General features: G+C 41.4%; 2 protein-coding genes across 4 annotated transcripts in view; one reads left to right on the forward strand and one right to left on the reverse strand.

The window, feature by feature from the left end:
* slc7a10a (solute carrier family 7 member 10a) overlaps nucleotides 1–1,493 on the forward strand; it is a 43,034-nt gene extending 41,541 nt beyond the window's left edge. For both annotated transcript variants that reach the window (XM_024295248.2, XM_024295247.2), the window contains exons 11-12: nucleotides 95–272; nucleotides 350–1,493. In XM_024295248.2, the coding sequence (XP_024151016.1) occupies nucleotides 95–272; nucleotides 350–447 (276 nt within the window). In that variant the 3' untranslated portion in view covers nucleotides 448–1,493. The remainder of the gene's footprint in view (nucleotides 1–94; nucleotides 273–349) is intronic.
* A 2,773-nt stretch (nucleotides 1,494–4,266) lies between these two features.
* Nucleotides 4,267–13,619, reverse strand: lrp3 (low density lipoprotein receptor-related protein 3). 2 transcript variants are annotated; one of them, XM_036211366.1, is made up of 9 exons: nucleotides 13,411–13,619; nucleotides 10,405–10,540; nucleotides 10,125–10,330; nucleotides 8,130–8,746; nucleotides 7,587–8,059; nucleotides 6,258–6,390; nucleotides 5,830–6,190; nucleotides 5,359–5,454; nucleotides 4,267–4,772 (listed from the first exon to the last, which is right to left on the reverse strand). In XM_036211366.1, exons 1-8 carry the CDS (start codon nucleotides 13,478–13,480, stop codon nucleotides 5,372–5,374), a joined length of 2,079 nt encoding a protein of 692 aa, XP_036067259.1. In that variant the 5' UTR covers nucleotides 13,481–13,619; the 3' UTR covers nucleotides 4,267–4,772; nucleotides 5,359–5,371. The 2 variants fall into 2 exon arrangements, with proteins under 2 accessions (XP_036067259.1, XP_024151012.1); XM_024295244.2 differs by lacking the exon at nucleotides 4,267–4,772 and having other exon boundaries at nucleotides 5,316–6,190.
* Nucleotides 13,620–13,664: the final 45 nt, after the last annotated feature.

Here is a 13,664-nt window from a genome sequence, read left to right on the forward strand (position 1 = left end):
TGTTTGTATACTGCCCCTAATACTCCATCGTAGTTTCTACATTTAAAAAAATGTTTTATTCCAGCCACAAATCAATTTTTGTTTTCCTGAACAGGTGAGCTTGCTGGTTCCCATCAGCTACCTGATCTTCTGGGCCGTCCTGCTGGGCTTCAGTCTGTACTCGGAGCCGGTGGTTTGTGGCCTCGGGATGGTGATCATGCTGACCGGCGTCCCCGTTTACTTTGTGGGAGTTCAGTGGAAGGAGAAGCCCAAATGGATCTACAGGTTCATTGGTGAGTCCTTTTTTTTAAAGATTTGTGTTTTTCTAAACTGTCTTTGCGCGCGTTTACAGCGCCCTCCTGTGTTGCAGAGAGAGTCACATACGTGGGCCAGAAGCTGTGCTACGTGGTGTTTCCTCAGAACGACTCCTCAGAGACTGAACCCCTCACTGCCAAAGCCACTAACTGAGCCCCGCAGTCAGCCAGGACTTCACTTCCTGCCGCGACACCTCCAAGTTTCCGTTAGTCGACCGCATTGTTCCACGGTTGTGAAGCGCGGGCTTTATGCATGCAGGTGTTGTTGAGGTTAAAAAAAAAAAGAAAAAGTGTTTATATTTACAGGTTTCTCTCACTCGGATAACGACCTTTTTGTAATCTTCACCTTTAGTGACTCTTCTCTCACAAACATTGACCAACTTTTCAAGCTAATGTGCCTTAATGTGTGTCTGTTCTGAGTGCTCATAACTCTTATGGGATGGATGACTGGGATATTTATTTAACTACAGCTGAGTTCTGGTCAGTTTTTGAGGATTATTTGTCGTCGGGCATTTTAAAAAAACGATTTCTTTCAATGTTTTCTGTAGAGTGACCACAGGTGCCTTCTTCTTCTTCTCACGTAAGATCAGCGTGATCTCGTTGTTGCCAGGTTGGATGAACATCACATTTCAGATGTTCTTCCTAGAACGCCACGGCGTTTCATCAGACCGCACCCACACTGATGAGGGGCGCTGGCTTCACGGGCCCCCACCTGCAGAGATCCGCCATGTGACACGAGGCTGTTCATACATCTTTTTGTGATTTTCTGCCTTTAACATTTCAAGGATCAAACTGACTCACTTCATCGGTGCAGCTCTCTACTCTGCTTTTACACAAATGCTAATGGTTGCCATGGAGACGAGGATGTGGACTGGGTTATCCTTCAGGAGCATTTGTTTAAAAAGCTCCACAAACACAACAGAACAAACGACGGCTGGTGGCTTTTCAGAGGAGGAAGTAACCAGCAGGTGCAAAACTTCCAACAAAACTGTTTTTTTTTTGTAGGTTTGCCGATGCTGAGAATTGTGCAACTAAAGTGTTGCACTGAGACAAACGCGTCTGCCTTCGTTTTTTCACCTGTAAATACTGTGTAAAGAAAATGTTTCAGAGAAAAATGGCATTCCTTTCAACTTTCCCCTGTTTTTGTAACAATAACAATGTAATTGCACATTAAATATAGCAGCTTTTATGAACCTTTTATGAATCCGGGTGATTTTTGTTGTTGAATGAAAAGAAGAACCAGAAAAGTTGCATTACCTGCATTACAGTGTGAATGCTATTTGCTGAAAGTAGTCGCTGAAAATGCTGAAGCTTTTTGCTGAAAATGGTGACGCAATTGCTGAAGGGATTTGCTGAAAATGCAAACGCTTTTTGCAAAATGTTAAATTTGCTAAAAGAAATTTCGTCAAACAACTATGAAAGAGCGCTGAAGTTAAGCTAAATTTCTGAAAATTTTGTAGTAAAATTGCTTAAAAATCCCTAATACATGGCAATTTTGCTAAAATATTTAATGAGTTGTTTAAATATGAGCTAAACTCCAAATTAGCTTATAAAAACTTAACATGTGTCAAATTTTAATTAAAAAAGATGAAATGCTAGACATAAAAGCGAGCTCGTTGCTTAAATACTAGCTAAACTCTAAACTTAATAAGTCAAAAATGTTAGCCTGTTGCTAAAATAGAAGCTAAACTCTAAACTAGAAAAGTTGCATTACCTGTGATAATGCCAGTGTGAATACTTTTTGATGAATGTGGTCGCTAAAAATTGTATCAATTGCTCAAATTGCATACATTTGCATAAATTGCATTAAAACCTTAAAAATTACAAATACCAAAAATAAAAGCATGAATGTCCTAAACCTGCTGAACGTTTTGATACCAAGATTGCATAAGTTGCAAAAGTGCACAAAGTTTTTAACGATTCGAAACATTTTCCCATTGACTTAAAATAGGGCTAAAAATTAGGATGAATTGTGTAAAATCTTAAAAACCGTAAAATATATGAAAACCAAAAGTACAAGCAGAAATCTCCTTAAGAGCTGAACATTTTATACCGAGTGCTGAAAGTGTGTTTGACATTTTATGTGCCAAAAATGTACGGAAACTAAAATAAAGAATACACAAAAAGAGAAACAGGATCACAAAAGTGTGAAAGCTTTAAAACATTCACACAATTAGCCTAAAAAACACAGTAAATAACAAATTAGCCAAATTAGCCAAAAACGTTAGCATGTTGCTAAAATATTAGCTCCAAAATAGCCTAAAATTCATAGTAAACTAAATAGTCCAAAATGTTCCTGTTGCTAAAATATTACGTAAATTACTATAAAAGATTAAAACATAGCCCATGAATATATTTAAAGGCTTTTGCTACTTAAAATGTTGAAATTTGAAGACTCTCATTCACTTCCTATGGGGCATATTTTACCAACAAGCTGAACATTCACACAATCAGAGAAAACCAGCAGAACTTTTGAAAGTTTATTCAATTCAGGCACCGTGAAGCAAAAACGACCTAAAGCAGAAGGCTGGGCGGGTTCTGCGTTCATGGCATTTCTCTCTGCAGAAAATATACAAATCTTGTACTAAATGAAAAATACTTTCATACAAAAAAGCTGCTGGGTTTAAAGTGAGAGCGGGTGCAGAGGTTAGTAACAGATTTTCCTGCAAAAACGAACATTTTAACGGTTTCATCATGAAGCTAATGAAACTGTGAACACAATTCTGACTTTTTTTTAATGAAAAAGCACAAAAAAGGCAATTCAAATGAAATCTGCTACCCTCTACACCCACACACATTAAACCACATTTACTGCAAGATAATCATCCCCAAAGATGTACATTCTTTCAAAGTTCAACTGGGGTTTGGTGAATAAGAGTTGGATTAAAAAGGAGTTGAAAGAGTCCAGAAAGGGCAGAAAAATAGAGAAACGTTCGTAAAAATCCACAGTTTAGGTGTTTTCTGGCATGATTTGGTCAAACGGAGCAGAATTTCTGCTTTCAAATAAATGTAAATCATTTCTATTGAACAGAAGGAAGATCGTTCTTTAAACAACTACATTTTGGGGACAACTGACCTCATTTAAAAGATCAAGATAACCGAAAAGGAGCCATAAAAGTCCATGTTTTGATGCAGAGTTGACGCATTTTTCTTGTCATTTGAATGATTCCGATCATCAAACTTGCTTCAAAAAATACACAAAGATAATCTGAGTAAAAGACAAATGTGTTTGTTCATGGTTTTTGAAATTCAAACAAGAAAAAAAAAATCACATTTTCTGAGAGATGTTCATGATTTAAGCATCAGAAGGAGTTTTAGATTAAAGTGGAGAACTGTTCAGATCTCTGCTCTGGTTTCAGATTTAACCCCTGACTCCTGCTCATCCAGGTCTGAGCTTAATAGATCAATAATCGAGCCATAAAAGTAGAGATCAATCTAACGCATAATGCTAAAGTCGGCTAGCTTGATGCTAATGTATAATGGGATTTCCCATAGGATGGCTAATGCTAATGCTCAGTCTAAGTAAATATACATCGCTGACTAAATAAACATCTCTACAAACTCACAAACATTAATTTTCTAAACTCTTTTAAGGAAATATTTTTTAAATAACCATTTTTGCTTTAAAGCACAATTTTTTGCTCATTCTTAAATGATTCTTCTTGAAGAAAGTGTAATGCTTTAGCGCTATCGCCACCCAGTGGCCAAACTGAAACGCCCTCCAGGAGAAGCAGAACAATGTTTCCAATGTTAATGATCTGAACATTTTTGTTACAACTTCTCCTTTTGAGAACCCAGGCTTGAATTTTCCAAACTCTCTTAAGGAAATATTTTTTTAAGTAAACATTTGTTGTCTAAAACAAAAATACTTCCTTAAAAGAATTTGGAAAATTCATGTAAAGATGTTCTATTAGTCAGAAATGTATTTATATGTCAACTGAGCATTAGCATTAGCCATCCTATGGGAAATTATACTAAACGTTAGCATCAAGCTAGCCGACTTTAGCTTTATGTGCTAAATCGATCTACATGTTTACAAATCAGTTATTGATCTGTTAAACTTAAATCGATTCCAGCCCTAAACCAGACTATAGAGATTGGTACAAATCAATGAGTTTCTATGGCAACCACTCTCAGGACGGAGGTTACTGAAAGGCCACACCCCTAATGTGGGTCTACTTTTATTGAGGCATCTAATTGGTCATTTTATAACTTTAATAAGTTGAACTAAGAACAAGTTAGGATTATCAAGTTAAAAATGTATCATAAAATAGAATGACTGCATATTTCTCTATAGAAGTCTTTGGGATTTTGGAGGAGGAGCCAGGAGGAGGGGTTACCCAGTGCAGTTCTCATATACAGTCAAAGGTTTGAACAGTTTTTAGAATGATCAGACAAATAAATTAAATAATATTATTAAAAAAAAGAGACTTTTACATTTACTCTGGTCATCTTTAAGTCAAACTTTTGCTTGATGATCTGAAAAAACAAATAAAAAATAAGCCAGAAAAAGAGTCAATTAAAGGCGATTTTTTTCTTTCTTTCACAGTAATCCGGATTTTAGAACCATTTTTCATAATCGTAGCTCTTAAAAAGAAGTGGAAATTTCTTGAAACAAAACTGACAAAAAACAAAACAAATACATGAACTTTTAAAGAATTTGATCTGAGGATAAAGTCCAGAAATTACGAGAAAAATAAATATTTTTTAAGGATTTGTTTTTTTAAATCAAGAAGTAGGTCTAGTTATAATCTTTTTTCAGAGAAACCGGACTGCAGTGAAGAACTGAAGATTCCAGGTGTTAACCCTTAAACACCTGACACATCACAGGAGAGGCTTAAACATCTAAAATCTTTAACATACTGTAAGTTCTCAACTGTTAACACGATGATTCCAGTAGATTTTGAAGGAGAAAAGCGGCTTTTCTCCTTCAAAATCTACTGAATTTATTGTGTTAACAGTTGAAAAGTTACAGTAAATCAAAGAACATAAACACCAGAGCTCAGGTGTTAAAGGGTTAAAGGATTCTGATTGGTCAGAACCGGGTGGGGGTGGGTTCGGATACCTGCACGGGCTGCTCAGCAGAGACTCTGAAGGCTTCTTCGGCTCACAGTTTGCTGCGGTTCGTAAAGGCTCTGGGTTCCAACGCGCCATTCTGCGTCTGTTAGGGGGTAAAAACTGAGATATTTACCCCCCAGACCTCGAGATAGGACTGTAGGAGTGGGGGCTCGTGGACTTCAAGGTCACTTGATGGGCGCAGACGAGCCCTCCTTGACGTCACTGTCCCCCTCAGCCCTGGTGGAAGCAGAAGGGGGCGTCCCCCCACCGCGAGGTGTTTGAGAGCTGCTGGGAAATAAGGAGGGGGAGAGGGGGGACAGAGACCCCGAGGGGGGGGAACGCCTCAACGACACCCCCTTCAGGTTGACTGCGAGTTCCAGAACCAGCTTCCTGGAGGGTCGGCGTTGGGAAGGAGGCGCAGAGGCGAACTGGGGGGTGGGAGGGAAAATGTGGGCGGAGTTTCTTTGATGGGACTGACCTTCGAAAGGGGAGAGGCCCCCCCCCACCTCGGGGCTGTCCACTGAGGGGGAGGACAGAGGTGAGGGCGGGCTCTCTGGGGAGCCGGGCTCCTGGTTCAACCGGGCGGAGCGGCGCGATCTCGGCGGATCGTCCTCGGCCCCTCCCGCTGTTCTGTAGCTGTGGAGCCCCAGTGTGATCTGAGTCGATCCGGGGGGGTCCAGGAGTAGGGAATGGCTTCTGGCTGCTTGACCCTCTCGGCTCCACAGACGGCTCCACAGCCGGCTGAGGCGGCGCCGAGAAGAAGCGAAGGTGGAACGCCTGGAAGAGTGGCGTCTGATCTGCCGGCGCATCGCCAGACGCAGGTTCTGCAGCACGGAGGCCTGTAAGGTGGGGGGGCAGTCAGTACCACTTCTGTTCGTCTGCGGGACACAACACCAAACACGTCACCTGAGTGGGGTTCTGGACCGGGAAGTCCTCCACCGGAGGGATGAGGCCCTGGGCAATCAGCTGACCGTAAGAAGGCGGGGCCTCTCTCTGAACAAACTCCGCCTCCATGTGAGTCATCTGCGTCTCAAAAGCCCTGCAGAGACGGAGAAACAGAAAGATGTGACGGATGAAGAGGTTTGTCCGTCGTTCCTGACGACACACTAGCGTCACCTTTGTGCAGTCGCACTTTTCAGTCCAAAATCCAGAACTTCCTGTTTCTGGGAGAAGCAGGTAAACCGCTTCCCTCTTTAGAGTTCACTTTCACATCATCCTGATGCACGGTTGAAAAGTTACAGTATTTTAAAGATTTTGTGTTTTAGCGTCACCGGCGACGCCTCAGGTGTTAAAGGGTTAACGCTGGATTTGCACTAAATTTAAACTGGATTTAGACTAGATTCAAACTGGATTTTAACTGGATTTGGACTAGATTTATACTAGATATATAAACTGGATTTGGACAAGATTTAAACTGGATTTGGACTAAATTTAAACTGGATTTTAACTGGATTTTGTGTGGATTTAAACTGGATTTTAACAGGATTTGGACTAAATTTTAACTGGATTTTGAGTGGATTTAAAGTGGATTTTGACTGGATTTGGACTAGATTCGAACTAGATTTGGAATCTATTTAAACTGGATTTTAACTAGATTTGGACTAAATTTAAACTGGATTTGGACTAAATTTAAACTGGATTTTGTGTGGATTTAAACTGGATTTTAACTGGATTTGGACTAGATTTAAACTGGATTTGGACTAAATTTAAACTGGATTTTAACTGGATTTTGTGTGGATTTAAACTGGATTTTATCTGGATTTGCACTAGATTTAAACTGTATTTCAACTAGATTTGGACTATATATAAACTGGATTTGAATTGTATTTTGACTGGATTTTAACTGGATTTGGACTAAATATAAACTGGATTTTAACTCTATTTTAACTGGATTTAGACTAGATTTTAATTGTGTTTTGACTAGATTTAAACTGTATTTTTAACTGGATTTAGACTAGATTTTAACTGGATTTGGAGTATAGGCCGGCCCATGACCTTTTTTACTGATCTAAGTCATGTCAGATTTGTATGGTTTTGTGGTCCACCATCTGTTGAGGTAGATTACAGTACTTGAGATTTGCTAAAGATTTCTTTCCTGCGGGGTCTTTTCTTTCCACTGCTCACTACAGAAGCCTCTTGTAAAATTATCATGGCTTCTCTAAAACGTTTCACACGTGAACTATTGTGCCAGTTTGTGAATCAGGAGAGATTTCACGACAGATTCTTCAGCCTCACCTGTACTCTCTGCTGCGCATGGAGTGCAGCTTGAGGGCGCAGCCGAGGGCGATGACCAGCAGCAGGCTGCAGACCAGGCTGCCGATCAGCGCCGCTGTGATGACTTTCCTGGGCACCGCCGCCAGGCAGTCCCTCTCATCGCTCCCGTCCAGGCAGTCCTCCTGGCCGTCGCACCTCCACGTCTCGAAGATGCACAGGTTGGTCCCGCAGTGGAAGTTCCCGGGTTGGCAGTCGTAGCAGTTTTTCTCGTCCGAACCGTCCGGGCATCTCTTCTGATTGTTGCAGCGTTCCGACGCGGGGTAGCAGAGTCGGCCGCCGCCGTCACACGGGAACTCCCCGTCGGGACACATGGAGCAGCCCTCCTCGTCTCGGCCGGAGGGACAGTGCCAGTAGCCGTCGCACCGCTGGTGTTCAGAGTAGCAGCCCTGATCGCTGCCGCAGGGCCGCTCTCCGGGAAAACAGTAACCTTTCACCTGTGAGGGAGAAGGACGATCCATAAGATGGTTTTAGGACAGAATAAACGTGCTCATGAAACCTAACCACCTGGTAGGTGGCGTTGAAGCCCCGCCCCGGGCTGTGAGGCTGCGCCATGTACAGGACGCTCATCTGGCCGCTGCTGGACTCCAGCTGCGCCGGCCGCCGGTTGTTGTGATGCGACAGCACCTGGAGGAGGTGCTCTGCGCTCTGCAGCGGCCCGTCGAACACGTGCAGAGAATCTCGGGGCCCCAGCTGCAGATCCAGCTGCAGCACGATGGGCTTGGGGTCCTGGGTGTCCAGCAGCCACGAGCACCTCAGCTCAGACGCCGCGCTCCGGTTCACTCGGAAAAAGTCCGGAGAGGCGAAGGAGCCGTAGAAGTTCCCCAGGTGTTTCCCGCAGGAAGTGTCGGGGCAGCCCAGCTCGTCGGTTCTGTCGGGGCAGTCCGGAGCGCCGTTGCAGCGCAGGGCGGCGGGCAGACAGCGGGTGGTTTGGGCCTCCGTGCACGGCAGGGAGCCGAGGGGGCAGACACCGGCGTGGAACTGCGTGGGAGGCGGGGAGCAGCTGCGTTCGTCTGAAGCGTCCCCGCATTCGTCCTGACCGTTGCACTTCCAGGAGCGAGGAAGACACTTCCCGTTCCCGCACAGGAACTCATCGGACTGACAGCTGCTCTGACCCAGGTGACCTGCGGCAGACAGAACAAAGACGGTTTCCACTTCCTGTCAGGAGAAAAGACCTTTTTTTAAGGAAGAAAACAAATGAAGTTAAATCTAGATTCATGTCAAAATATTTGTGTAAATGCTTTACAGCACATGAGTCAAAGTCAAGGCCCGGGGGCCGGATTCGGCCCTCCAGATCATTTTATTTTATTTTTATCAATGGTCCGATGTTATCTTGTTCTCATTTCTAACTTGTTTAATTTTGACAAAATATATTTTTATGGAGAGTTAAATATTGAAAGTTATCTAAGGCTTAAGTTGATTTATTCTGGAATAATATTCCTGCCTTTTTATTATCCATAATTATGTTTAAAAGATTTTTAGGCAATTTTGGAGTTTAGCTAATATTTACACTACATGATAGCAGTTTTGGCTAATTTAGGCTTATTTTAAAAGTTTTTTAGACTGTTTGAAGTTAGGCTAACTGATAGGGTTGTACATACATTCATCAAGTATGTACAACCCTATCGCTAAAATACACGCTTTGTTTACAGGTTTTTTTTTCAAATATTTAGGATATTTTGAAGTTTAGCTATTTCATCAGCTACATGCTAGCTGTTTAGGCTAAGCAAGGGTTTTTTTTTAAGTTTTTTTGGCTAATTTGGCATTTAGCTATTTTGTGCTAGCTGTTTTGGCAAAATTAGACATTTTTCCCTTTTTTGGGCTAATTTGGAGTTTAGCTAGCAATATGTGGAAATATTGGCAAAATTAGATATTTTTCCAGTTTTTTAGGATAATTTGGAGTTTAGCCAAAATTTTAGCTTTATGCTACCTATTTTAGCTACTTAAGACATTTTTCCAGTTTTTAGGCTAATTTGAACTTTAGCTAACATTTTAGTAATATGCTAAAATATTGGTAAAATTAGTCATTTTTCCCTAGCTGTTTTGGCTAATTACACATTTTTCTAGTTGAAGAAAAAAAAATCTAGCCATGCCGCTTGTTTTCTTCAGAATCTCCTGGAATTACATTGTTCGTGTTAACGGTTGAAAAGTTACAACTTGTTAAAGATTTTGTGTTTTAGCGTCATCGGCGATGCCTCAGGTGTTAAAGGGTTAATGTTGTGATCATTACATAAAATGAATTTTACCATGAAAGACATATTAATATTCATTTAGAGTGTTTTTTTCTAAGTCAAAAAAGTTTAAAAAATTATTCCGGTACAGTCTTGGCACATATCGTGATACGTATCGTATCGTGAGACACATATCGAGATCTACATCATATCGCCAGACTCTTGCATTGTTAATGTTTATAATTGTTGTTCTTCATTAAAAAATAGTTTTTTTTAACTGTCCCACCGTGAAAACTGAAAAGCATCACAATGCTGGTCTCCTCTTCCTCACCTCTGATGTAGGACAGGCGGAAGCCCTGGGCCTGCCCGGAGCTGTTGGCCTGAGAGTGAAAGAAGAGCCAAAAGCGCCCCCTGGTGGAGATGAATGGAGGAGGCAGTACGGAGCCGCACAGCCTGGTCTCTCCACTCCTGGTGGGGGCCAGAAGCAGCCAGTCTCCCAGACATTTCCCCGACTCCGCCATGTCAAAGTTACGAAAACTAAAACACATTCAGTCTGTTGAGAAGCTCTTTCTGTGAAAACATCCCAAAAACACAGGAAACAGTCAGAGTACCTGATGGTGATGACCTCCCCTTGACTTCCCTGGATGCGCCAGCTACAGTTGACCCCCGGGGGATAGTTTAGAGGCCAGGAGGGGCTGTAGATGACCCCCCTGCGCTCCGTGTGGACCTCCACCTGCTCACTGCAGCCTGCAGCCGGAGAGAGAGGGGACAGCAGAGCATCACAGCTGAGAGGAGATCCCTGACTCCACCTGACACCGCCTCCTCAGGGAGCAGCAGCACAGTTCAAACTCGGGTTTGTGAGGAGGAGACGCCGAGACGGATCCGACCGCTCAGTCGGGGAATCCCTGAACTGTGACAGAAATGAGGAGAACATTTTCTATTTTGGTTTAGTCTTTTCTGCTGTTGCAGATAAGAAGTAAAATAAAGAGAGGGAGTAGAAGAAATCCTTTTAATTTAGGATCATTAACTGGTTCTTCCCAGAACATTGTGTGATATATCAGATTGGGGTTTTTAAAAGGTTAGTAAGTGATTTTTCTAGAATGTTAATCACAAAACTGTTTGGACTTGAACTGCTCTAATTGAAGTTGATTTTACACTATTTTAACTGGACTCTGAGTAGATTTAACTAGATTTTTATTGGATTTTTTTCCTTGACTTTGAATAGAATTTCACTAGATTTTACCCTGACTTTAACTGGACTTTAACTGGACTTGGACTAGTTTTTAATTGGACTGTAACTGGATTTTGATTGGATTTTAACAAGAATTTAACTAAATTTTAACTGGATTTTAACTAGAATTTAACTTTTTTAACTGGATTTTAACAGAATTTTAACTGGATATTAACTAGATTTTAACTAGATTTTACCTGGATTCTGACTATATTTTAGCTGGATTCTATTTAGACTTTAACTAGATTTTAACTAGACTTTAACAGGATTTTAACTGGATTTTTAACAGAATTTTAACTAGACTTTAACAGAATTTTTAACAGAATTTTAATTAGACTTTAACAGATTTTTTAACAGAATTTTAACTAGACCTTTAACAGAGTTTTTAACTGGATTTTAAATAGATTTTAGCTGGATTCTATCTAGAATTTAGCTAGATTTTAACGAGACTAACAGGATTTTAACAGGACTTTAGCTGGATTTTTAACTGGATTTTAACTAGAATTTAACAGAATTTTAACAAGATTTTAGCTGGATTTTAACTAGAATTTAACTTTTTTTAACTGGATTTTAATAGAATTTTAACTGGATTCTGACTATATTTTAGCTGGATTCTATTTAGACTTTAACTATATTTTAACTAGACTTTAACTAGATTTGAACTGGATTTTAACTGGACGTTAACTGAAAACAAACCCCTGAGATTTTTTTTTGGCAAACATTCCGGCTAAACTTTGGCAGCATAGGTGAATTGTTCAGCTTGGAGAATGCTGAGTATCAGACGTCGGTGATGCATCGGTGAAGTCAGCAGCAGATGAAGCTGGGCTGAGTCGGGGGTGTCATTAAGAGCTCACAGATGGATATCGACAAACACGGCAGTCTGTGCAAAAATAATGGAGTTTCTACAGCAGAGCTGCTGTTGAGGACGTTTGCATCCCAGAAGACGACTTCTTTACCCCTAGGAGGATTCAGAACCTCAGTTTGGACCGCTGACACCCCCACCCCGTCAGTCTGAGTATCCAAAAACTAGACGGAGAGATTCTGACTCAGGCGAGGTTTTTAGCCGAGAGTCCACAGAAGAAGTCACCGTCTTCAGAAAGAGGAGTCGGAACAATGACGGACACAAAAACACTGACGTGCATCACGAGGCAGAAAGTCTTTCCTGCACTGAAAGCAGATGTTCTGAGTGGAAAGAGGACATTTGATCAAAGAAAAAAAAGTCAAATTTATCATATCAGTTCAGCAAAATATCATTTTTCGTCTTTTTCCTTTTTTATGTCAAAAAAAGTTTAGAAAAGTTATTTAGTTATTGGTCAAACTGCTTCAAATCATTTGAGTTTTAAGATGCTTTGCTGAAGATAATTTCTAAATAAAATATAACCTTTATCGTTGCAATAACTCTGAGGTTTAGACATCAGGAAAACTTGAAAGTAAAGTACAATAAAATAATACTACTGTTCAGAAAAAACATAAGACGGGCCAAGAAACTTAAAAATAAAAACATAAAAAGGAAGGGAGAGCTGCTGCTAAATGTACAAAAATATTTAAACAAATATATAAATAATTATAAAATATGTAAAAGACGCCACAGAAAATATAAAAATATTTAATTATCCATGTAAATCAGCTAAAGCAATATTTGATCATGTCCAAGAATCTTTAATTCATTGCTCTCATCCAAAAATATTTGTAAAATCAGACGTTTGAAGGAGAATATCATCATAAACTGATGATATTTTGAGAATAATATAACAGATAATCCTCAATAAAACACGTCAGGGTACATTATTGGAGCATGAATTTGTATGTGTTGAAATATTTTACTCTTTTTATTGTAATTTGTTGTTGTTTTAGCAAAAATATTTTGCGTTTTTTGGCAAATTTTGTGGTTTCAGGAGGAGCATGATATCTGACCTCCTCTAATCTGTGATGTCAGGTGGGTGAAGGATGGAGGTTCTCCAGAACCAAAACACTGTTGGACCCAACAGAACCACATGACCTTTACAGAAACCAGAATCATGACTGCACCTCCTCAAAGTAGCACCTCCGCAGCCCTTCCCTTTGTGCTCGTGCCCATCATGCGGGACAACAGAGGAGGAGGAGGAGGAGGAGGAGAGGCTGCCTGCAGACAGCAGTGATGTAATGCTGATAGCAGCATCACGCTCGTGAATCCATGTTTCCACACTAACCCCGATCGCTTTCCCACCACAGATCAATGCAGCCGCAGGTCTCTGCAGGCACGAGGAAGGTTCTGTCCTCCTCCTCTTCCTCCTCACATCCAGCGGTGACAACATTTCAAAATAAAGCACCTCCCCATCGGTCATGACTGGCTCGGGGAGGGGGAACCCAAACAGAGAGGTTCGGGATCTCCTCCGCTGCCTCTCACCTGCGCAGAGCAGAGCGCAGCCGAACCAGAACGCCCCCAGCAGCCGAACCGGAATCTCCGTGGGCCCCATGGTTCGGGCAGGACCCCGGGCTTATGTCGGAGCCGCGTCGGTGGACATGCGTGCGATCAAGTGGAGGTCCGGCATCTATCTGAGGCGCATTGTCCTTCGCAGGGCTAGCCGGGCTGAACAGGTGAAGCTGGAAAAGACAACCCACTTCCGGTTGGCTCTTTCAAAACAAAAGCGCCCTGACGGC

The sequence above is a fragment of the Oryzias melastigma genome, linkage group LG3 (genome assembly GCF_002922805.2).
Source record: "Oryzias melastigma strain HK-1 linkage group LG3, ASM292280v2, whole genome shotgun sequence".
NCBI classification, from domain to species: domain Eukaryota; kingdom Metazoa; phylum Chordata; class Actinopteri; order Beloniformes; family Adrianichthyidae; genus Oryzias; species Oryzias melastigma.